At 41.9% G+C, this 25,489-nt stretch overlaps 1 protein-coding gene across 1 annotated transcript in view; it reads left to right on the top strand.

Moving 5' to 3' along the window:
* Positions 1-25,489, top strand: part of SLC12A7 (solute carrier family 12 member 7) — a 321,321-nt gene that overhangs the window by 142,032 nt on the left and 153,800 nt on the right. The window contains exons 2-3 of the mRNA XM_074945079.1: positions 1,447-1,541; positions 11,674-11,796. Coding sequence (XP_074801180.1) covers positions 1,447-1,541; positions 11,674-11,796 — 218 coding nt within the window. The remainder of the gene's footprint in view (positions 1-1,446; positions 1,542-11,673; positions 11,797-25,489) is intronic.

Genomic DNA, 25,489 nt, shown 5'->3' with positions numbered 1-25,489 from the left:
ATATGTCCCTTCATGCTTCAACCACCATTCCAGAGGGCATGCGTCCATGCTGATGATGCTTGTTAAAAAAATAACGCATCAATTAAATAATCTGTCAATTAAATTAAAATCTCCTTCGGGGGAGAATTGCATGAGGTGGTGGAATCTCCTTCCTTAGAAGTCTTTAAGGTCAGGCTTGACAAAGCCCTGCGTGGGATGATTTAGTTGGGGATTGGTCCTGCTTTGAGCAGGGGGTTGGACTAGATGACCTCCTGAGGTCCCTTCCAACCCTGATATTCTATGATTCTATGTCTCCTGCTCTGTTTTATGCATTCTGCATATATTTTATGTTATAGCAGTCTTGGATGATGACCCAACGCATGTTCGTTTTAAGAACACTTTCACTGCAGATTTGACAAAACACAAAAAAGGTACCGATGTGAGATTTCTAAAAATAGCTACAGGACTCGACCCAAGGTTTAAGAATCTGAAGTAGCTTCCAAAATCAAACAGGGACGAGGTGTGAAGCATGCTTTTAGAAGTCTTAAAAGAGCAACACACTGATGCGGAAACTACAGAGCCCAAACCACCAAAAAAGAAAATGAAACTTCTGCTGGTGGCATCGGACTCAGATAATGAAAATGAACATGCGTCAGTCAGCACTGATTTGGATCGTTATCAAGCATAACCCATCATCAGCATGGATGCATGTCCTCTGGAATGGTGGGACGTATGAATCTTTAGTGCATCTGGCACGTAAATATCTTGCAACGCCAGCTACAATAGTGCCATGCAAACGCCTGTTCTCACTTTCAGGTGACATTGTAAACAAGAAGCAGGCAGCATTGTCTCCTGTTTGTCTGCGTGAATGGTTAACCAAGAAGTAGGACTGAGTGGACTTGTGGGCTCTAAAGTTTTACATTGTTTTATTTTTGAATGCAGTTTTTTTACATAATTCTACATTTGTAAGTTCAATTTTCATGATAAAGAAATTGCACTACAGTACTTGTATGAGGTGAATTGAAAAATACATTTTTTTGTTTTTTTTACAGTCCAAATATTTGTAATAAAAATAAATATAAAGTAAGCACTGTACACTTCGTATTCCATGTTGTAATTTTAATTAATATATTTGAAAATGTAGTAAACATCCAAAATATTTAAAATAAATAGTATTCTATTGTTGTTTAACAGCACGATTAATTGCAATTAATCATGATTAATTTTTTTAATTGCTTGACAGCCCTAAAATTAACAACATTTTTGTGCACATTTCTTACCTGGCTTCAAAGGCTAGCTAAGTTAATCAGTGAACTGGTATAGCTATCTTTGATATGAGTTAGGTCAACACAGAGCCTTCATAAGGGGAAAAATTGGGCTAATGAGTCTGTTTCTAAGTTTCAACTGCTTTTCTGAGGTAGGCATTGCTGCTGCCTTTGTTTCTAACCATTTCTTATTTTCCACCAGGAGATGGGATTCCGAAGGAAAATAGTCCATTTATTAACAGTGCCGAGATGGACCAAGGAAATAGCTATGAAGGGAAAAATATGGCTCTCTTTGAGGTAACTTTCAGAATTTTTAAAATAACTTATTTTGAGGAGTAAATTACAGAGCAATTTCAGGTTATTTTTAGAGAGTGAGGAAAAGTAAAAACAATTGCAGCTCTCTGTATACTAGAAATCTGTTGTACAAGACATGTAAACATAATTTGCTTCTTTTAATTGTTTAGTTTCCATGAGGTTGTGTTAATGTTTTTAAAAGTCTGATCAAGAATCACTTTTTAAATTAATTTTGATTAGAAACTTTCTTAACTTATCCACTTCATAATTTATTTTATAAGCAAATTATTGTGACATTCCCCTCTGGTGTTGTCTGGACCGGTGATCTGCTAGGCCACTCCAATCCTTGACTCTGGGAGCCAGCCTTACCCTGCTCTGCTGTGAGAATCTCCATTCCTGGGCTGTTCACGCACAGCCTCTGGCATGTAAGCTGCTCCTTGGATTGTGCAAACGAATGACACTAGCCAATACCTCCGGTCCCAGACACAACCCTAGGAACCTCCGTCTTGCATTGTCCAGTTATGCCCACTGGATGCTGCAAGTTTATATGAGTGTGACAATTTAACAAAGAAATTGATTTGTACCAGGCTTGTTATCCCAAGGGGAGTCTCTGTCACACTTCAGACCAAATGCACTGCTTCAGGTAGAATAACCAAATAAATTTATTAACTATAAAGATAGATTTTAAGTGATTATAAGTCAAAAAATAACAAGTCAGATTTGGTCAAATGAAATAAAAGCAAAACACATTCTAAGCTGATCTTAACACTTTCAGTGCCCTTACAAACTTAGATGCTTCTTACCACAGGCTGGCTGGTTGCTCTTCAGTCAGGCTCTCGCCTTTGATCAGCGCTTCAGTCGCTTGGTGTGGTGTTTGTAGATGTAGGTGGAAGAGAGAGGAAGTGCATGGCAAATGTCTCTCCCTTCTATCATGTCCTTTCTTCCCTCTTGGCTTTGCCCCTCTCCCCTTCAGAGTCAGGTGAGCATTTCCTCATTGCAGTCCCAAACTGACCAAAGGAAGGGGGGCAACTCACTCAGAGTCTAACAGATCCTTTTGATGTTACCTAGGCCAGCATCCTTTGTTCCTGTGAGGCTGGGCTGGGTTTTCCCCATACATGCCCTGATGAGGTGTGAACTACCTCTCTGTTCTTGGAGAGTTTTTGTTGGGCTTGGTTTAAGCCATGAGGATAAATTTTCAGCTTTATAACTATATACATGAAATTATAGCTTATAACATTACTGTAACAATTATTTTAACGTCACTAGAAAAACCATGCTCAGTGCATCATGAACCTTCCGAAGACACCCAACATGGCAAACTTTGCATTGGATACAGCACAATCATTTTTTTCAAAATGAACATGGGGGTGTAGGGTGTCCCTCCAAGGTACCCTTAGTTTACTGCAAGAGGGTTAGTCACTGACTAGCTTGAAGGCAGTTTGTGTTATAGTTCTTTTGGGATCTAGCCATTAAGGCTATGAGGCAGCATGCCTCAGTTTCCCCAGTCACACACAGTAAACCAGGTTTTTTTATGGTTTCTCTGCTGTGATAAGCTTTAAACCTGTTTACAGGTATTAATTGAAAAGTAGTGTGATGGAGTAGGAAGTAGGGAGTATTAACCTGGTAATGTTGCATGGGAGTTTTACTAGTTTACTGTCTTCTGCTGACACGGGGCGTGCCTCCATTTCCCTGGGGTAGTGCATCAGTACTAGATGGTGATGGGAAATAAGGGTGTGACTTCACTGAGGGATGATACTTGACGACCAGCAAGTAAAGGATGGTGGCTGCCCTTCATAACTTGAGCCCAGGAAGGGGTTGAAGCCAGGTGACACTTTCTGCCTGGGAAACTGGACAAAGTCTGGAGGAGGGGCTGGGAGTGTGGCTGGGTGAGGCAGCAGGAAGGGTTTTCTGTTTGGAGCTGGCTGGGGAGATGCGGGGAGGCCCAGAATCTGGGTCTGTGCTCCCCACTCCCCAACAGGGACCTGACTGAGGGATCCTGTTTTCTGTACCTAAAAGCTCTGTTTTAGACTGTGTTCCTGTCGTCTAATAAACCTTCTGTTTTACTGGCTGGCTGAGCGTCACGGTGAATTGCAGGAAGTGGGGGGTGCAGGGCCCTGACTCCCCCACACTCCTTGACAAGTAGCATTATCATAGATTTAACATCTGTGTCAAAATTCTTATCCCCAAAACTTAACATTAATGCCAAAATTTTTATCACAGATGTGCATTTACTAGTATCTTTATGATACCACGCCCTCTGTTCAGATAGTGTAGTTTGAGGTTAGTTTGTTCATTACCCATGGCGTCCTTTGACTCTCTCCCATGTAATCAGTCACTAGCTTTTCCTTCCCTCCATTGTTCCCCTCTGCGTCGGCTCTTAATTTAATCACGTTTCTGGAATTTTGGTGCCTCAGGGTCTGGCAAGATAGATGTTCAGGGGGATCCTACACATTGGTTGGCCCTTTGGGGAGTGGTCTCCCAACCCCAGGACTGTATATATGCAGAAAATCCAGCTCCCCTTTTGGCGTTATCCTGTGTTCCTCCTTCCAGAACTGAGTCCTTCCCTGCCCCCTGGAGGGCTGTGATCTGTGCTCTACGGGCTAGGTGTGTTTACTCTTCAATCAGATGCACCTTTTCCCAGCAGCTCTCCCATAAATGCTTTCTGTGTCTCACCAGCGTGGGGTAAGACACCCCCCTCTCTGTCAGTTGGGCCATTTGTATTCTCACAAACTACCACCTGGCAATTTTCTTTTCCCAACTCCTCTGTTATCACAGGCATTGGCGCCGCATCTTGATTTAAAGACACACAGTTACTTTCCAAAAACCCTCCAGGAGGTCAGTTACACAGTTCCTTCTCAAAACCTGGGTCACAGGCTGAGTGCCTGGGCGCACAGATGCTGACCCAGCCACCCTAGTGTCCTGGGCATCCTGCCCCAAGTGACTAGTGAGGAGACATTCCTGTACCCCCACTATTCCTTCCCCAGTTTCCTCCTCTGGGCCCCCTCCTAAGACACATTTTTCTGTGCTCCCTAGGAAGGGTTCTGTCTCTTGTTCATCTGCAGAACTCTGCCAGCTAACAACTCGGACAGTTTCCTTAATCACTGACATCACCTCTCCTGCCCTTGCGCCTGAGGGCATGTTGCCTTCTGCTGGAAAGGAGCTAGTTTCAGCCTCTCCCACACTTGGAAGTACACTGCTTCCCTGTGTTACGGAGTCACAGGAATCCTCACCCACCTCAGTGGTTTCTGAGATCCCCAGCCCCTTCTCTGGGCTCTCCTCTGGGACACATTTCTCTATGTTCCCAGTGAAGTGCCTGCAAGAATAAAATATTGAGGTTGTTGACTTAAGTCTATACCAGTCCTTTGATTCTTTGTACCCTGCCTTAGAAAATGAAAAACACTGTTCAGATGAGTGTAAGCCTTGTCTTCCCAGGTGTGTTTGATGCTAGTTTGTTGCAGACACAGACCACCTAACTGCATTATAACCAATTGAGACAGTTATCCAGGGTATGATAAATGTAGATACCCTTTTCTCCCTCAGAAAGAATCAGTATTCTAGCTATCTTAGAGACCCTGAGGGACTGAAGGTAGAATCATAGAAGATTAGGGTTGGAAGAGACCTCAGGAGGTCATCTAGTCCAACCCCCTGCTCAAAGTGGGACCAACACCAACTAAATCATGACAGCCAGGGCTTTGTCAAGCTGGGCCTTAAAAACCTCTAAGGATGGAGATTCCACCACCTCCCTAGATAACCCATTCCAGTGCTTCACCACCCTCCTAGTGAAATAGTGTTTCCTAATATCCAACCTAGACCTCCCCTACTGCAAGTTGAGACTATTGCTCCTTGTTCTGTCATCTGCCATGACTGATAAAAGCCAAGCTCCATCGTCTTTGGAATCCACCTTCAGGTAGTTGAAGGCTGCTATCAAATCCCCCCTCACTCTTCTCTTCTGCAGACTAAACACGTCCAGTTACCTCAGCCTCTCCTTGTAAGTCATGTTCTCCAGCCCCCTGATCATTTTCCTTGCCCTCCGCTGGACTTTCCTGAATTTGTTCATGTCCTTTCTGTAGTGGGGGCCCCAAAACTGGATGCAGTACTCCAGATGTGGCCTCACCAGTGCTGACTAGAGGGGAATAATCACTTCCCTCGATCTTCTGGCAATGCTACTAATGCAGCCCAATATGCCACTTGCCTCCTTGGCAACAAGTGCACACTGCTGACTTATATCCAGCTTCTCATCCACTGTAATCCTAAGGTCCTTTTCTGCAGAACTGCTGCTTAGCCAGTCGGTCCCCAGCCTGTAGTGGTGCATGGGATTCTTACATCCTAAGTACAGGACTCTAAACTTGTCCTTGTTGAACTCATCAGATTTCTTTTAGCCCAATCCTCCAATTTGTCTAGGTCACTCTGTATCCTATCCTTACCCTCTAGCATATCTACCTCTCCCCCCAGCTTAGTGTCATCTGCGAACTTGCTGAGGGTGCAATCCATCCCATCATCCAGATCTTTAATAAAGATGTTGAACAAAACCAGCCCCAGGACTGACCCCTGGGGTACTCCGCTTGATACCGGCTGCCAACTAGACATCGAGCCGTTGATCGCTACCCATTGAGCCCAACAATCTAGCCAGCTTTCTATCCACCTTATAGTCCAAAGGCAGACCAAAGGTAGACCAAAGGAAGGGCCACATCTTGCAAACACAGGTTCCCCACTATGAACTGCAGGTATTTGAAGAGGGAATAATGTACTGAGACATTCAAATGTGCTTTTTGGAGATTTGTAGCACATAGAAATAGTCATTTCTAGATTTTCTGGATTGAGAGACGTACTCCACCCAGAATCTTATTGCTGATTATAAAGGAGATCAGTCTAGATCTGGGAGTGTGTGCCCATCCTCTTTTGGGAATCCAGAGCTATGGTTTTCAAACGTAGGATTCTAAAATTAGGTTTCTAAATCCATATGTAGATTTCTATTAACTTCAGTGGAAGCTACTGATGCTTTGCATTTTTAAAAACCAGGTCACTTATTTACGGATTTAAGTTCCTAATTTTAGGGTCCTATGTTTGAAAACGTTGGCCCAGTAAATCTGAAATAGGTACCCTCCCAAGGTGGGACAGGTGAAATTGCACACAGTCAAGAAGATATTGAAGGAGTTCCAAAGAGATGTCTATCAGGATAAAGAAAAAAAAATTAAGGAAGGAACATGAAATGTGAAAAGTAGCCACATTGTACCATATAAAATGCAGTTTGTCCTCAGTAGTTTTAGTCCACGCTGGGTATAGTCTTTCAAACCTGTTCCCAATAAGAGAGGAGATATAGACTGGCTAGCTTTTGCTTACTGGAGGAGGAGCTAGAGAAACTGCTTATGTCTGGAACCTTAGGAGGATACCAAGAAGTATCCCTTTGCCCTGTAGAGGAAGGGAATGAGCAAAAGGGCTGCTTTTGATCCATACCATTGTCTTCATAGCTATTACCCCAAGGAAAGAGAGGGGAAAAAATGCTCCTATAGGGAGTTTGATCTGGTTTGAAGCTTACCTTATTGCTGTGTCTGAGGCCTCACTAAACAGTTTTAATGCATCAAAGGGACATTGGATCACAGGGATCTTAGAAATGATTTTTACTTCCCAGGATCACAGCCCAATCTGCTTCCTTATTATTCCATTTTCTGTATGCCCTTTCATCCAATTCAGACTCTTACAAATCATCAATACCCTCAGTGTGGCCTGGGTGGAAACATTAATATGGGATCCATTGTTTGACATAGATTTCACTGAGCTCAATGAGCTACCTCTACTCTTTGTTTTTATTTAAACATTGATAATTAAAGAGACTAGCATTTCATAGATTCATAGAATTTTAAGATTGTTAGGATCATCTATTCTAGTCTGACCTCCTACATATGTAGGCTATAGCATTTCACATAGTGATTCCTGTCTCAAGCCTATATCTTCAGTTTTGAGGTACAGAATCTCTTTTAGAAAGACTTTCAATCTTGATTTAAAGACTTCAAGTAATGGGCAAGTGATGGTAAGTTGTTCCAATGGAGGGGAAGGTTAAAGGACTAGAGACCCAAGTATCAACCCTACATTGCATCAGAGAAAATGAAGACTTTCTGTATAGAAGTCAGCATTTGGCATTGCAAGCACAGCATGCTGAAGAATCAGAGAGGGCAGTGCAGAACAGGGAAGAAAACTGGCAGTATGTGACCTCAAGAAGAAGGAGGAGGAGAATCCATATACTCCCAATGCAGATAGAGCTAAGAAACTGTTTTCAGGCTCTCTGAACAGGTACTATGGAGGAGAATGGTGCGGAAGAGTCATCTGAAGGAAGGGATCAGAAGGAGACCCCATTGACCGGAAGGCATGGGATGCATTGTCCTAGGGATGGAGGTTCTACGACCACCACTTCCAAGAGGAGGAGATGGGTGGTGGTGGTTGGGGACTCCCTCATAAGGGGGACATAGTCATCCATATGCCATCCAGATTAGGAAACTTGAGAAGTGTGCTTCTTGCCTGGAGCTAGAATTCAGGATGTGTCTGCCGCGACCGATCAAGCCCTTGGACTGCTGCCTCTTCCTACTTCTCCATGTTGGCACCCATGATACTGCCAAGAATGACCTTCAGCAGGTCACTGCAGATTATGTGGCTCTGGGAAGAAGGATAAAGGCGTTTGAGGCGCAAGTTGTGCTCTCATCCATTCTCCCTGTTGAAGGAAAAGGCTCAAATAGGGACCATTGAATAGTGGAAGTAAGTATGTGGTTACACAGGTGGTGTTGGAGAGGCGGTTTTGGATTCTTCGACCATGCGATATTGTTCCAGGAAGAAGGATTGCTAGGAAGAGATGGGATCCACATAACAAAGAGAGGGAAGAACATCTTCGCAGGCAAGCTTGCTAACCTAGTGAGGAGGGCTTTAAACTAGGTTCACCGGGGACGGAGACCTAAGCCCTGAGGTAAGTGGGGAAGTAGGGTACCAGGAGGAAACACAAGGAGGAGGGTGCAACAGGGGAGGCCTCCTGATTCATATTGAGAAAGTAGGGCAATTGGCTCGTTATTGTAGGTGCCTGTATATGAACACAAGAAACTTGGGAAACAAGCAGGAAGAATTGAAAGTCCTGGCACAGTCAAGGAACTATGATGTGATTGGAATAATGGAAACTTGGTGGGGTAAGTCACATGACTGGAGCACTGTTGTGGATGGTATAAACTGTTCAGGAAGGGCAGGCCGGGGAGAAAAGGTGGAGGATTTGCACTGTGTGTAAGAGAGCAGTATGATTGCTCAGAGCTCCAGTATGAAACTGGAGAAAAGCCTGTTGAGAGTCTTTGGGTTATGTTTAGAGGTGAGAGCAACAGGGCTGATGTTGGGGTGGGCGTCTTCTGTAGACCAGCAGACCAGGAGAATGAGGTAGACAAGGCTTTCTTCGGACAACTAACAGAAGTTTCCAGATCCCAGGCCCCGGTTCTCATGGCAGACTTCAATCACCCTGACATTATACCTTGACTTTAGCAAAGCTTTTGATATGGTCTCCCACAGTATTCTTGCCAGCAAGTTAAAGAAGTATGGATTGGATGAATGGACTATAAGATGGATAGAAATCTGGCTAGATTGTCGTCAATGAGTAGTGATTAATGGCTTGATGTCTAGTTGGCAGCCAGTATCAAGTGGAGTGCCACAGGGGTCAGACCTGGGGCTGGTTTTGTTCAAGATCTTCATTAATGATCTGGATGATGGGATGGATTGCACCCTCAGCAAGTTTGCGGTTGAAACTAAGCTGAGGGGTAGATACGCTGGAAGGTAGGGATAGGGTCCAGAGTGACCTAAACAAATTGGAGGATTGGGCCAGAAGAAATCTGATGAGGTTCAACAAGGACAAGTGTAGAGTCCTGCACTTAGGACGGAAGAATCCCATGCACTGCTACAGGCTGGGGACCGACTGGCTAAGCGGCAGTTCTGCAGAAAGGGACCTTAGGATTACAGTGGACGAGAATCTGGATATGAGTCAACAGTGTGCCCTTGTTGCCAAGAAGGCTCATGGTATATTGGGCTGCATTTATAGGAGCATTGCCAGAAGATCGAGGGAAGTGATTATTCCTCTCTATTCAGCACTGGTGAGGCCATATCTGGAGTATTACATCCAGTTTTGGCTCCTCCACTACAGAAAGGATGTGAACAAATTGGGGAGAGTCCAGTGGAGGGCAACGAAAATGATCAGGGGGCTGAGGCACATGACTTATGAGAAGAGGCTGAGGGAATTGGGCTTATTTAATCTGCAGAAGAGAAGAATGAGGGGGGATTTGATAGCAGCCTTCAACTACCTGAAGGGGGGTTCCAGAGAGGATGGAGCTAGGTTGTTCTCAGTGGTGGCAGATGACAGAACCAGGAGCAATGGTCTCAAGTTACAGTGGGGGAGGTCTAGGTTGGATATAAGGAAAAACTATTTCACTAGGAGGGTGGTAAAGCACTGGAATGGGTTACCTAGGGAGATGGTGGAATCTCCATGCTTAGAGATTATTAAGGCCTGGCTTGACAAAGCCCTGGCTGGGATGATTTAGTGGAAGTTGGTCCTGCTTTGAGCAGGGGGTTGGACTAGATGACCTCCTGAGGTCTCTTCCAACCCTAATCTTCTATGATTCTAAATTACCATCACTATATATGTCTTATTTCTAGCCTGAATTATTTTAGCTTCATCTTCTAACATTCAAACATTTTGGGCCTGTGCTTGATAAAGAGCCATCTACTATCAAAAATCTTTTCCCTGTGTAGGCACTTCCAGTTTGAAATCAAGTAACCCTTAAGATTTACTTGTTAAACTGAATAGATTGAGCTTGTTTAATCTCTCCTTATAAGGAATATTTTTCAAGGCTCAAATAATTTTTTTAATTTTTTTGGACACTTTCCAGTTTGTTGTTGTTGTTTTTTAAAGGGTGGGCACCAGATCTGGACACACTATTCCAGTAGAATTCTGATTTATGCCATATACAGTGGTAACAACACCTCCCTACTTCTGAAACACGCTAATCTCCTGCTTATACATTCAAGGAATTCGTTTTCTTTTCTTAGTCCCACATAGTATACTGTCAACGCATGTTCAATTGATTATCCACCATGACCCCCAAGTCCTTTTCTGAATCACTGCTTTTCAGAATACAGTTCCCCATCTAATAAGTGTGACTGACATTCTTGGTTCTTAGATGACTAATCTTGCATTTAGATGTATTAAAGTGCATTGAACCGGTTTACCATGCAATCTGGATCACTCTGTACAACTGATCTGTCCTTATCATTATTTATCTCTTCACCGATTTACCTCTTCACAAATTCAGTAGAGGATTTCCAACAATTATTTTCCTGAGTTTAGACAAATGTTCCCCATTCCCAAAAGAAAAATAAAGTAATATGCTGGCAAGCAATAAGGACAAAGTTTAGGTTGTGTGGCTGTGCTTAGTTTGAAGTAGCACCTTAAATTTGCATATTCTGGTTTTCATAAGTTTTTGTGATTTTTGTTTTTAATTCTAAGCTAATATTCTTTTGGGGGTTTTGTAGCAAGCCCTTATCTGAAGATTCCTGTGTTTTTAACTGTTGAATATAGGGTTTCCCTTCTCTCAGAAGTGTACAGTGAGAAGAAAACCCTGTTATGGAAAAGAAAACTTCACTTACCAAAAAAAAAAACCAAAAACAAAACCCTTAAAGGAGAGTTATATTTATTAGGGGGAGGAATCTGGGACCAAAACTTTATGCAGTGAGCTGTCTCTTTATGGGATGGTTACCTAATAGTTCATTGCAGACTGATATAAGAAGATAAATTTCCAAATAGGAATTACATTTTCTATTAATTGAACAAAATGTAATTGTCCATGTTTCCCCTAATCATTTCACATAATATAAAATACTCTGAATTAGGAAACAAAGTGCCACAATTTTTATTATGTACACACTGTACACCCAAAGAAGCTTCAGAAGTGTTGCTAGTAAATAATTGGCTAGATTTTGTGGCAGTAGGTACTGTATGACAGTTAATCAGCATTTGGCATGTGAAGCTTTGAAAACCTGACATGAAATGGCTAATGTTTTAAAATGTGTTTTTATTTGCTGTTAAAGTATTGCTTTATATTAACATTTTTCAAAATCCCAACAGGAAGAAATGGATAGCAACCCCATGGTATCATCTCTTCTTAATAAGATAGCAAATTATACCAATCTGACTCAGGGAGTGGTAGAACATGAAGCAGATGAAGACAGCAAACGAAAAGAAATCAAGGTATCCAAAATTTTGAAAATTATAATTATTGTTATTATGTAGTATTTTCATTACAGTGCTAGGCATTGTGTAAACACAAGGGAGGCAAGGTTCCTGTCCTGAACAGTTAATCCTTTTAGGGCTGGTCTACACTACAAAGTTAGGTCAGCTTAACTACATCACTCAGGGCTGTGAAAAAATTCACAATGCAGGCCTGCTCTGCACTAGGAATTTACATTGGCATAGCCAAATCTCTCAGGGGTGTGAAAAATCCACATCCCAAGAGACATAGCTATACCAACCTACCCCCATATAGAAAATGCTGGGTTGATGGAACAGTTCTTCTGTCAATCTAGCTAGCGCCTCTTGGAGAGGTTGATTTACTACATGGGGGGGGGGGGGGGGCGGAGTACTTGTGGCACCTTAGAGACTAACATTCATTGGATGCGATGAAGTGAGCTGTAGCTCACGAAAGCTTATGTTCAGATACATTTGTTAGTCTCTAAGGTGCCACAAGTCCTCCTTTTCTTTTTTTGTGGATACAGACTAACACGGCTGCTACTCTGAAACCTGTACATTGATGAAGGATCCCCTTCCGTTGCTGTAGTAAGTGTCTGCACTATAGTAGTGCAGCTGTAGCTGTGCTGCTTTAGCACTTGAAGTGTAGAAATACCCTAAGAGCGTGTCTAGATTGCGGCTGGGAGGGTCCTTCCCAGAATGTATAGACAGACATGCACTACCTCTGCTTGAGCTAGCCAGCTAAAAATAGCATTGTGGCCATGACAGCTTGAGCCACCTGAGTATGTACCCAGGGGTCAGGCAGGTTTTTATTCAGGTGGCCAGACTGAGCTACCACCCATTCTCCCTCTGCCATGTTGCTATTTTTAGTATGCTAACTTGAGCAGAACTAGTGTGTGTCTATTTACCTGAGCTGGGAAGCACGCTCCCAGCTGCTGTGTAGACCTAGCTTAAAAGACAAACTGACTAAAGGTAGGGGAAAGGGGCACAATGCACAAAGTGGTTAAGCTGGTGATAGAAAACATCTTAATAAATTATTAGGGCTGTCAATTAATCGCAGTTAACTCATGCAATTAACTCAAAAAATTAATTGCGATTAGTCGCACTTAAAACAATAGACTACCAATTGAAATTTATTAAATATTTATGGATGTTTTTCTACATTTTCAATATTGATTTCAGTTACAACACAGAATACAAAGTGCACTACGCTCACTTTATATTATTATTTTTTTATTACAAATATGTGCACTGTAAAAATGATAAAAGAAATAGTATTTTTCAATTCACTTCATACAAGTACTGAAGTGCAATCTCTTTATTGTGAAAGTGTAACTTACAAATGCAGATTTTTTTTTTTGGTTACATAACTTCACTTAGAAACAAAACAGTGTAAAACTTCAAAGAATACAAGTCCACTCAGTCCTACTTCTTATTCTGCCAATCAATAAAACAAACAAGTTTGTTTACATTGACAGGAGATAGTGCTGCCTGCTTCTTATTTACAAGGTCACTTGACAGTGAGAACAGGCGTTTGCACAGTACTTTTTTAGCTGGCACTGCAAGGTATTTACATGCCAGATATGCCAAATATTTGTATGCCCCTTCATGCTTCAGCTACCATTCCAGAGGACATGCTTCCATGCTGATGACTCTCATTAATAAAATAATGCGTCAATTTTCTGCATATATTTCATGTTATAGCAGTCTTGGATGATGACCCCAGCACATGTTCATTTTAAGAACACATTCACTGCAGATTTGACAAAACGCAAACCACAAAAAAAAGAAAAAAGAACCTTCTTCTGGTGGCATCTGACTTAGATGATGAAAATGAACATGCGTCGGTCCGCACTGCTTTGGATCATTATCAAGCATAACCCATCATCAGCATGGAAGCATGTCCTCTGGAATGGTGGTTGAAGCATGAAGGGACATACGAATCATTAGTGCATCTGGCATGTAAATATCTTGCAATGCCAGCTACAACAGTGCCATGCGAACACCTGTTCTCACTTTCAGGTGATATTGTAAACAAGAAGCAGGCAGCAGGGTCTCCTGCAAATTGTAACCAACTTTGTTTGTCTGCGTGATTGGCTGACCAAGAAGTAGGACTGAGTGGACTTGTGGGGTCTAAAGTTTTACGTTGTTTTATTTTCGAATGCAGTTTTTTTGTTTACATAATTCTACATTTGTAAGTTCAACTTTCATGATAAAGAGATTGCACTACAGTACTTGTATGAGGTGAATTGAAAAATATTTTTTTTTTTTTACAGTGCAAATATTTGTAATAAAAAATAAATGTAAAGTGAGCACTGTACACTTTGTATTCTGTATTGTAATTGAAAGCAATACTGAAAATGTAGAAAAACATCCAAAAATATGTAATAAATTTTAATTGGTATTCTATTGTTATATATTGTTTCTAAGACCTCTAAGAAGAGGGCCGTCTCCCCTACACTGTCCAAATCAAGTGAAACTCAGTGCCCCAACACAGATATGTTAGGAGTTCACAGGGAACATGGGTCCAAGCCTTTGGTACCAAGGGCCAAGACTCCCCTAAACAGACAGCCACAGAAGGGGCAGCACTGGCAAGAGAGAAGAGGGAGCAATCACTGGCTGCACAGTTGGTACAGCAGTGCAGCAGCAAAAAGGATTCAGCGGTTCTGATGTCCACTGCCCAACCTAAATCAGTGCTATCCGCTTCACCAAGAGGTAGCAGATCCTCCCACTCACCTTCTGCTAGATCAGGGTTCACTATCCTGGATGACCTGGTTATTTATTCTGACTCAGAGTTGCTGATATTTGTGAACTGGTCATCTCCAGGGAGATACCCACACTGCTGGTGCTCCATTCACCAGTACCGTCAACCAGCCGAGGGAGTTATTTCAAGGCATACTCTGTCTCCGCCAGTGGAGAATGAAGACTCCAATTCCTTCAGTGAACTAGAGACTAAGACAGTTCTCCCGCTGCCCACTCTGAGCCACAACATTAGCCCAGGTAGGGATTCCTGACTCTCCTGGGCACCCTCACATTCCTGAAAGACAGTCTGCAGGGCTTGAGATCACTGGCATCTTCCCCCTTGGGCATCAACCTCTTACCCTTATAATCCCACCTACTGTCCCTGGTGGGATTCCTGGTATTCCTACGGCAGACATCTTGACTCACGGGTATCTCGGGGGGGTACACACACAAAGATCACCATAAAGGGAAGATCTTCAGCCCCTTCATTATGAGGAGGAGAATCAACCTGAGCAGACAAACCACTCAGTTCCTCTGTGGCATTTTCTTCCTCATTCCCTGGTGAGGCAGTGACATTGGCTTCTCTATTGCCACTCGATGACTACAAGCAGTTTCAGGACTGCTTGCTGAGGATTGCAGAGTTGCTACAGATTCCCCTGGAGGGAATCCAGGACTCTACTTATGAGCTGCTTGACATCCTTCAAATTGCAGGCCCTAACGAAGAGATACTTTACATTAGTGAAGCGATAATGGAGCCAGCCAATAGGATACAGCATATCCCAGCCACTTGTGCCCCCACCCTGAAGGGGGTTGAGAGAAAGTATTTTGCACCATATAACAGGACAGAATATCTATTTTCTCATCCTGCTCCGAACTCCCTGGTGGTTCAGGTGGTTACCAAACTCAACAGGCTACACCATCTCAAGTCTACTCCTTCTGATAAGGATGCTAAAAGACAGGACTTGTTCAGGTGGAAGAACTTCTCTGCCAGTCTTCAGTTCCACATTGCCTGCTGTTATGCTTTATTTTCTACATAAGATGTTATTAATTATGACAAACTATCTGAGTTCAGCAACAAACTTCTGCAGAAGTTCAGGTCACAATTTCAGGACATCATCGGTTAGGGTAAACTAATAGCCAGGTTGACACACCATGCCTTGTTAGACATTGCTGTGACTCTTTGCCCTGCTCACAGAACAATGGCCTTACTCTGGCTTCCATCATCCCACTTACTCCATGCAGGGTGACCCCAACAATTTTTCTGGTCCTGAATCTGCCCAAAACCATCTCCCCTGCAGTGTCCAGTCCCTCTTAGTGGACACTCACAGAGGTAACACCAAATTCGCTGCCTCAAAAGAGCCAGTACACACAACAGCTTGTTCTCCTAGCTAGGGTTATGCACTCCTCCTTAATACACAGAACTAAGATGGTTGTGTAATAAAACAGGAATAAGTTTATTAACAAAGATTTAAGTGATTTCAAGCAAGAATGAAAGAGATATGAAAGGGTTACAAACAAAACAAAACAAAAAAATCCACTTTCTAATGTCTAAAACTTAATTCTAGCATGATACAGCTTTGCCTAACCTACTTACTCGCACCAAGTTATCAGCATTCTCCAGCTTGATTAACAGGAGGACCAATCTTTCTTATATACAAAGCACTGACTTCTTCTCTCAGGTGACGGATACCTTAAAGTCTTTCAGCAGTTTCTTACATCTCCCAAATTTGTCTTTGTCTTCAAAATCAGGAAGCCATTCTGGGGGCTAAACTATGTGTGTCCACCAGGTAGCCAATGCCACGTTAACTTTGTCGTCTCCTGTGGTTTATGGTGTAAATGATCTTCCTGTAATCTTCATGGCAAACGAATAGCCCATTTTACCAGTCCCTGGTCATACCTGGCATGGTTTGCAATTGAGCCAAAGAGGTGCTTGCATTTCTTCTTTGTTAGGATACAAACTGTTTTGTCTCCTTTGTCTGTTTATGCTCTCCAAAACATAGTATCAGACAGTATCCATAATTTCACATGCAGTGTTGTTACATATATTTCACAATGACATTAATGACCAGTGTGGTATTAGTTTTCAAGTAATGTATTACAAATCACCTTTTAAATAAATATGAAAATTGTGTGAGAGGTGTATTGAGCTGGTCAGACCAGGTGATATTTACTGTTACATACCAGGTGTATGTATGCCATCTGGTGCTGGGGTGCTCTTATGGTCACAGATCATAATTCTGCTTCCTGCTCCATGGCAACTTCAGTTGTCATGAAACAGGCCTCGTGGCTGCCATCTTGCCAGGTCCCCAAGGCGGTTCAAGTTATTGTGGAGGACTTTCCCTTTGAGGGCAACCTTTCTACAGTCAGAGAGGGTCTGAGCCTCCCAGGAAGCATTAGAGACTGCAACATAGCCACCCTGCCATCATCTTCCTCTCAGTCTTATCTGCTGCCAGGAGATCATTTGATGGGACCTTGGGAGTTACCCACAGTGGAATACAGATAGGCACCATTAGTGTTGGCTTGGCCTAGTCAAGGAACACTTGTAAAGCCCTCATAAGCTGGTCTCCCATCTCCGAATGTATTGTGATAGCAAGACTTTCACATAGACATGGCAACATCACTATCATTGCTGCTTGTGCACCTGCTATTCTTGCCGACAAGGAGGACAAGGATCAATATGCATGAGTCATGTATAATGTAATCAGAATAGTAGCCACACACAACATTATCATTGTGTTACCCAATGCCAATGCCATGCTGGGACCAGATGCTAGATCAGCTTGGTGAGAAAGTGTTGGGGATTTCTTTGTGGATGTGACCATGAACAATAATGGTGAGTGACTGCTCAAGCTTTGTGCTGAAACTGGACTCCATGTTTCTGATACGGATTTCCAATGGAAAAACATACATACATGGATTTGGTATTAGAATGATGGAGAAACCGGCAAAGAGCTAGATTATGGTCTTATATCTAGTCAGTGGAGAAGCTGTGTACTCTATTGTTGGGTGCTGAAGTTGGCAATACTGACCACAGGTTGCTTGTGGACATGGGGAAACTGAAGTTGAAGGCAACTGAAATCAAGACTTCCATTAGTCATTTAGTCACAGTACAAAACCAGGCTGAAATCTGCAAACCATTTGATGTTCTAGCCCTTGCAGATGAAAATTTTGAACACAAGGAAATCAATAATTTGTGGGACTGTTTCCAGTCTTCTATTATGGATACTCTCAACAGAGTGCTGGGGAAAACGTGCCCAAGCCCCAAACATCAATGGATCCATCAACAGACCCCGGACATCATAGATGAATGACATATGGCTCACTTAAACAGGAACAACCAAGACTACTGATGCCTCAATGCCTTGTGTAACGCAGTTTTAAAGCAGGACTAGGAGATGTTTAGGCAAATAATGCTCAATTGATGGAAGCTGTATTGGTAAAAAATGACTATGATGCTGTCTATAAAGAATTGTGCACCTTAAAAGCTGGTCCACAGAACACCACCTTTCTCATCGGCAATGGATGCAATAATATAGTCCACACGTAGGAAGAATGTGTGAATAGATGGCAGAACACTTTCAGGAGCTTCTTAACCACCCCATAAAATCTCCCCAGCTCCAGCAGGATGTGAAGAGTGGAGTAACCACCCCATATGTAATGTAGAGTATATCACTGTTGAGGAGGTTAGAAGCACATCCTGTAAGCTCAAGTTCTGCTGGTGTTTGTTGTATAGCTACCGAGCTAACCAAGCATGTTGGAGATTCCATCTTGGAGTGGCAGACCCATGTTATCAACAAAATACGGATTAAGGAGAAACTACCTGCCTACTGGTCCTGTGGAATTATTCTTTCATTTTGGAAAAGGAAAGGTGATGTTCTGATGTATTCCAATCACCATGGCATCGCTTTGCTTTCCATTCCAAACAAACTGTTCACAGTGGTTCTTCCTGAGCATGTTAAACCCAACATAAGCAATCTATGGCCTCTACAGTAAGTCAGATTTGTGCTCATCTGATCAACCGCAGAGCAGAATTTTACCATTAGATAAATTATTGAAAAAGCTTAAAGAGTTTCTACGCAGGAAGGATGAGGTGTACATAGCCTTTATTGATTTAAAATCTGCCTTTGACTCTGTTGATCATAGCTCCCTTTGGCTCGGCCTGGAAGCTGCTGTGCCTGGCAAGCTCCTCAGCCTCTAATAGAAATGCATTGCCAAAGTGAGAGCTGTTTCTGGTTAGATACTAGGATGTTCAACTGGTTTGAATACAACTGTGGCATCCATCAAGGAAACATGGCTACCCCATATCTTTTCAACACTGTAATTGGCCATGCAGTGCATGATTTCTATATAACAGACCTTGAAAATGGGGATGACAGGGCTGTGTTTGCATCCTCATGAACTAGTCTCATCAGTGCACTGAATATATTTATGGAAGAAGGAAATAGGCTTGTGTGACAGTCTGTATCCCTATGTTCACCCTTTTTACAAAACTATAATGGATTTTGTATAAAGTATGCCTGGGGGGGTATCATTTGAAAACTCATAATGTGCTGATCATTATTGTCCTGGTAAAATATGTGTGGCCATATTGTATGAAAAGTTATAAGATTCTACTGTACAACTTTACTGAGACATGCTCCAAGTTCAGAAAAGCAGGCATAAACCAATTCATCAGAGACAAAAGACAACCTGGCGCCTCAGTCAGGTGTCAACAAAATCAAATGGACTATCACTTGGTTAAGCGGCCATTCTTTGGGAGGAAAACGGGTGTGAGCAAAAAATTTCCAGGCTGGCAAAAAAACTCCCCAGATTACTTCTCCTCCCTTTCTCTCTGCTCATGGCATCAACAACACCCGCAGAACAAGATGGTAACACTGAATTTGGAGAAGGGTCCTGACTGAAACATGTGGTGAGAGAGACTTTTGCTTTATGTTCACTTAGCTTGTTACATTAGGTATTAGTATGTGTTTTACCTTTTATTTCTTTGTATCCAATTCTGACTTTTATGCCTCATTACTTGTAATCACTTAAAATCCATCTTTCTGTAGTTAATAAATTGGTTTTATTATTTTTTCTAAACCTGTGTGTGTTTGGATTGAAGTGTTTGGGAAATGGGCGTATCATTTTCTATTAATGAAATGACAGACTTTATATGAGCTTGTATTGTCCTGGAGGGTGCTGGGCAGTACAAGATGCACATTACTGGGGGAAAGTCCGTGATTGGGAGTTTGCTGTTGTTGTCCGGCTGTATAATTCATGGGTGGCTGGCTATTGCATTCATACCGTATAGCTGGGAGTGATTTACATGCTGGAGGCTGTGTGTGAGCAGGCCAGTGGTGTAAAAGGCACCTCAGGTTGGAGAATTATGGGGACACAGCTGTCCATCAGTCCAGATTGTATCCTGGGTAATGTCACAGCTTGGTCTTTAAATCAGATGGAAGAAGACCAAACTGATGAAAGCAGCTGATGAACCTCTACCCCTGCCCATCGTAATTGATGGAGAAGAAGTTTAATTCATTAACTCATTTGAGTATCTTGGTTCCATTGTCACCACGGAGGGAGGTTGCCTTGCTGACATGAAACATCAAATCAGAACGGCTCTGAGTGTTATGCAGACTCTTTGGAAGCCTCTGTGGTGTCAACTAAGATGCATATCTATCAAGCAGCAGTGACTTCTGTCCTTTTGTATGGCTCTGAAATCTGGGCCACAACAGAGACACAAATGCACCAGTTGGATACTTTCAATATGAAACATCAGTGATATCTTGAAGGCATATGGTGGTTTCATCATGTTACAAACAAGGATGTGAGGCATTGAACCAACCTGTTTCCATTGTCTTCCCAAGTGACTTAGTGCTGGCTCAGGTGGCTGGGACATCTGCTCTGTATGCCAGAGTTCATACCAGCCTGCCAGCTTTATGCATTCAATCCAACAAAAGCTGGATGGAAAAGACCTTGTGGACAGCACATGTTGGAGTGATGTCATGTATTCTGATCTGGCCCACCTCAGCCTTAATATAGAGGAAGCTGCAATACTGTCAGGAGACTGGACTCTCTGGAAACAGATGATCCAAAGTGTGCGCTCTACACTCTATATGCAGGAGAATGAGTGATTGACCATCACTCGAAGAAAGAAAGGTTACTTAACTTACAGTAATTGGATAGAGTTTAGGTACCATAAGACCATGTAGTCTGACCTGTATAATGCAGGCCATTTAATTTCACCCAGTGACCCCCTGTATTGAGCTCAATAACTTGTGTTTCATTAAAGACTATCTTCCAGAAAGGCTTGATCTGACAACTTCAAGAGATGGAGGATCTATCGCTTGTCCTTAGTAATTTGTTCCAATGGTTAATCATCCTCACTATTAAATATTTCTGCCTTGTTACTAATCTGAATTTGTCTGACTTCAGCTTCCAGTTCTTGGTTCTTGTTAAGCCTTTATAATGTTAGATTAAAAAACTGTTTAATACTTGGTATTTTCTCCCCATGAAGGTACTTATACACTGTAATCAAGTTGCCTCTCAATCTTCATTTTTATAAACTAAACAGATTAAACTGGAAGTCTCTCATTGTCAGGAATTTTATTTCAAGCCCTGGAATCATTTTTGCAGCTCATTTCTGAACCCTCTCCCATTTTTCAACATCCTTTTTAAAATGTGGACACTAGAACTGTACACAGTATTGGTCTCACCAGTACAATATATAGAGGTAAGAGTACCTCCCTACACCTATTCAATATTCCCCAGTTTCTACATCTAAGAAGCCCATTAGTCCTTTTTGCCACAGCATTGCACTAGGAGCTTACGATCAGCTCATTGTCCACCATGCCCCCTCAAATCCTTTTCATAGTCACTGCTTCCCAGGGTAGAGTCCCCCATCTGGTAGGTGTGTCGTGAATTCTTTGTTCCTAGATGTTTAACTAGATGTTCCTAGATGTTTAATGGGGTCAGCTCATCAAGTGATCCAGATTGCTCTGTTTAACTAACCTGTCCTCATAACTGTTTACCACTCTGCCAATGTATGCTCTTGGTATTATTTAATACTTTCTTTATTAGAATGTCATGCTGTACTAAAACAAATGTCTTACAAATGTCTGAGTATATTACACCCATGCAGTTATCTTTATCAATCAAACTTGAAATATCATCAAAGAATGAAATGAGGTTATTTGACAAGACCTATTTTCCGTAAAACAGTATTGACTGGCGTTAATTATATTCCAATACTTTAATTCTTTATCAGCTTTTCCATTATCATGCCCAGGACTGATACCAGTCTAACTGGCCTGTAGCTACCTAGCTCATCCCACTTGACACCTTTGAATATTGGCACAACATTAACCCTATTCCAGTTTTATGGAATGTCTCTGGTATTCCATGGTTTGTTAAAAATTAAGATCTTCTCAGCCAACTCTTTTAGGACTTGTGTGTGCAATTTATGTGGGCCTACTGATTTTAAAATGCTTATCCCTAGTAGATGCTGTTTAACATCCTTCTTAGTTACTAATAGACTAGAAAAAACTTCATTATCATCATTTGATATGAGTAAAACATCCTGCTTCTTTCCAAATACAGAATAAAAATATTTATTGAACACTTCTGCCTTTTCTGCATCATTAACAGATTTACTTTCTCCAACTAGTAATGGATTTATACCATTCCTATGATTTCTTTTGTTCCCAATATATTTTAAAAAAATCCACCTATTGTTCTTAATCTTACTAGCTATGGATTTTTCTCTTGTGTCTTTAGCTTCCCATATCAATTTTCTGCATTATATAACCTCTTATTTATATCAATTTCTATCTTTTCCCATCTGTAATATATTGCTTTTTAATTTCTAATTTCTGTCTTCTGTGACAGACCCGGACTGGTTGGGTGCAGGAGTCTGGTAGAAGGAAAACACATTGGAAACTGGATGAATAGTTTTCTGTTTTCTGAGCGACGAGGGCAGGGGCCAGAGCAGTCAGGAAGGTGCTAGAAGCAATTAAGTCAGGCAGACTCCATAAGACACCTGGAACCAATAGAAGCAATCAAGGGAAACAGGCTAATCAGATCACCTGAAGCCCATTTAGAACCAGCTGGGACTAGTTTAAAAGGAAGCCCCTTCAGAGAGGCCAGCTGGTAGGAGCTGGGAGTAAGCTGGTGTGTTGTGGGAAGACTGGAAGTAAGAAGGTGCGCAGTAAAAGAGCCGGGAGAACAAGCATGGTCAGGTACCAAGGAGGGTGCTAGGAGGGGCTGTTTGGGGAAGTAGCCCAGGGAAGGGCTATAGCTCCGGTAGTATAGGAAAACTACTTGTTGCCACTGTCAATTAGGGTCCCTGGGCTGGAACCTGGAGAAGAGGGTGGGCCTGCGTCTCCCACCCCACATTTCTACACAAATGCTCCCTGAGTAGGAAGACAGGGACTAAAGAGGATTCTTACACCAAAGCCGTTGACTGGCCGATGATGAAGGTGGCTCAGTAAGCTGTAACCCTTGCCTCTGGGAGGGGAGAGAGGCTACATTGAGGGTCACAGAAAACCTCTGAGGCAAACCCTAACCGCCTAGAAGCGCAGGACCCCCCGAGGCAAAGCTGGTGCCCTGCCACACTTCACAGACACATTCAGCCAGGAAAATTGTCCTTTTTTCTTGATTGTAGAATTGTGGATTTTCACAGTCGACTAAACTTATTTTAAAGAACTTCAACTTCTAATTTTTATTCCTATTTTCCCCCCAATCCATTTTGCTCATAGTTTTCCTCAGCTTTGGGAAATAATCCCTTTTGAAGGAATGGTTAATTAATTCATCTTTATCCATCATCGTGAGGTCCAAAACAGAGCAACCTCAGGTTGGGTCCAATACCTTTTGTGTTAGAAAATGATCATCTATAATTTTTAGAAACTTTAATGATCTTTTACAACTAGCAGCATGGGACCTCCAGCATATGTCTTCCAAATTGAAGTCCCCCACAACAGCACAGGTTTTATTCCACCCAGTGCAAACAGCTGTTTAAGGAGTAGCTCATCCTGTTGTATGGTTTGATTTGGTGTTCTGTAACAGAGTGGCTGTCCATCTTTCCAGACTACTGTACCCCTTTCAGGAGTCTGATTTGTCTTGAGTACTGCCAAGTTTCACGTCTCTTAAAAACTATTTGTTTACAAAATCAGCCATAAAAATACACAAATGTCACAGCACACTATTACTGAAAAATTGCTTCCTTTTTCATTTTTACTATAAAATTATAAATTAAATCAATTGGAATATAAATATTGGCCTGCCCTGGTCGCTCAGGAAACAGAAAACTATTCATCCAGTTTCCAGTGTGTTTTCCTTCTACCAGACTCCTGCACCCGATCAGTCTGGGTCTGTCACAGAAGACAGAAATTAGAAATTGAGAAGCAATATTTTACAGATGGGAAAAGATAGAAATTGATATAAATAAGAGGTTATATAATGCAGAAAACTTACATTTCAGTGTATAATATATAGAGCAGTATAAACAAGTCATTGCCTCTATGAAATTTTAGTTTTACTGACTTAGCTAGTGCTTTTTGTGTAGTCTATTGTAAAACCAGGCAAATATCTAGATGAATTGATGTACCCCCTGGAAGACCTCTGCGTACCCCCAGGGGTACACATGCCCCTGGTTGAGAACCACTGCTGCAACAGGTTCTCCAGCAGTACTTCTGCCTTAGCTTTGTTAGTTAGCACATTGACCCATAGTGATTCAATATCTTGTGGATCTGAGTTATCAATAAGTCTAAATCAAGTCATGGTGTCTTTGAAGTAGGGTGCCACCTCCCCACTCACCTCTTTTACCTACTATCCTTGCTGAATAGGTGATAACCAGTGATTTTAACATTCTAATCATGCATATCATCCTACCAGTTTTCAGTAGTGTCACTTACATCAAGTTTCTTCGAATTGATCAGAATTTCCAGTTCATCTTGCTTGTTACCCAGATTCCTAGCATTGGTATAAAAACAAGCCCCCCCCCACCCCCCCAAGAAAAGCAGGGAGGTGAAGGGACAAAATTAGAAAGGCCAAGACACAAAATGAGATCAAACTAGCTAGAGACAAAAGGGTAACAAGAAAACATTATACAAATACATTGGAAGCAAGAGGAAGATAGGGTAGGCCTGTTACTCAAGAGGCATGTCTAGAAAACATGACCTATGAGGGAAGATTGAAAAAAATGAGTTTGTTTAGTCTGGAGAAGAGAAGACTGAGAGGGGACATGATAATAGTTTTCAAGTACATAAAAGGTTGTTATAAGGAGGAGGGAGAAAAAATGTTCTCTTTAACCTCTGAGGATAGGACAAAAAGACAAGAGCTTAAAATGGAACAAGGGCAATTTAGGTTTTACATTGGGAAAAACTTCCTAACTGTCAGAGTAGTTAAGCACTGGAATAGGTTGCCTAAGTAGATTGACGAATCTCTGTCATTGGAGATTTTTAAGAGCAGGTTAGACAAACACCTGTCAGCGATAGTCTAGATAATATTTAGTCCTGCCTGAGTGCAGGGGATTGGACTAAATGCCCTCTCAAGTCTTATGGTTCTATGATTGTAATGTATGCACACAAAAATTATCCATTTTAGCCTTATAATTTCTTTCTTACATTTCATCTTCCGTACTTTATACTAATTTCTATTAGCTTCCTTTGGATTGTACTTCTATTTTCTGACTTATACCTATGCAAACTTACTTAGGCACCCTTCTGTGTATATTATGATACAGTCTTTAATTACATGACCATATACTGCTTTCTCCACAGACCCTGCCTCTTTCAGTGTACAGAATTGATGGAGCACTGGGAATGAATTTGGGTTGTGTAGGTGAATGAGGGTGTTGTCTGTAGTACTCCTACTTCATTTGCTGAAGTTGAAAGGTGTGTATGGTGAAGAAGGCAGGGGACTGCAGGCAGAGAAAGGATGGTCTTATGGTTAAGGGAAGTGAATGTCATACTTCAGC

The sequence above is a fragment of the Natator depressus genome, chromosome 2 (genome assembly GCF_965152275.1).
Source record: "Natator depressus isolate rNatDep1 chromosome 2, rNatDep2.hap1, whole genome shotgun sequence".
Classification (NCBI taxonomy): domain Eukaryota; kingdom Metazoa; phylum Chordata; order Testudines; family Cheloniidae; genus Natator; species Natator depressus.
The sequence above is the reverse complement of the archived record's forward strand: the minus strand, read 5'-3'. Positions and strand labels throughout refer to the sequence as shown.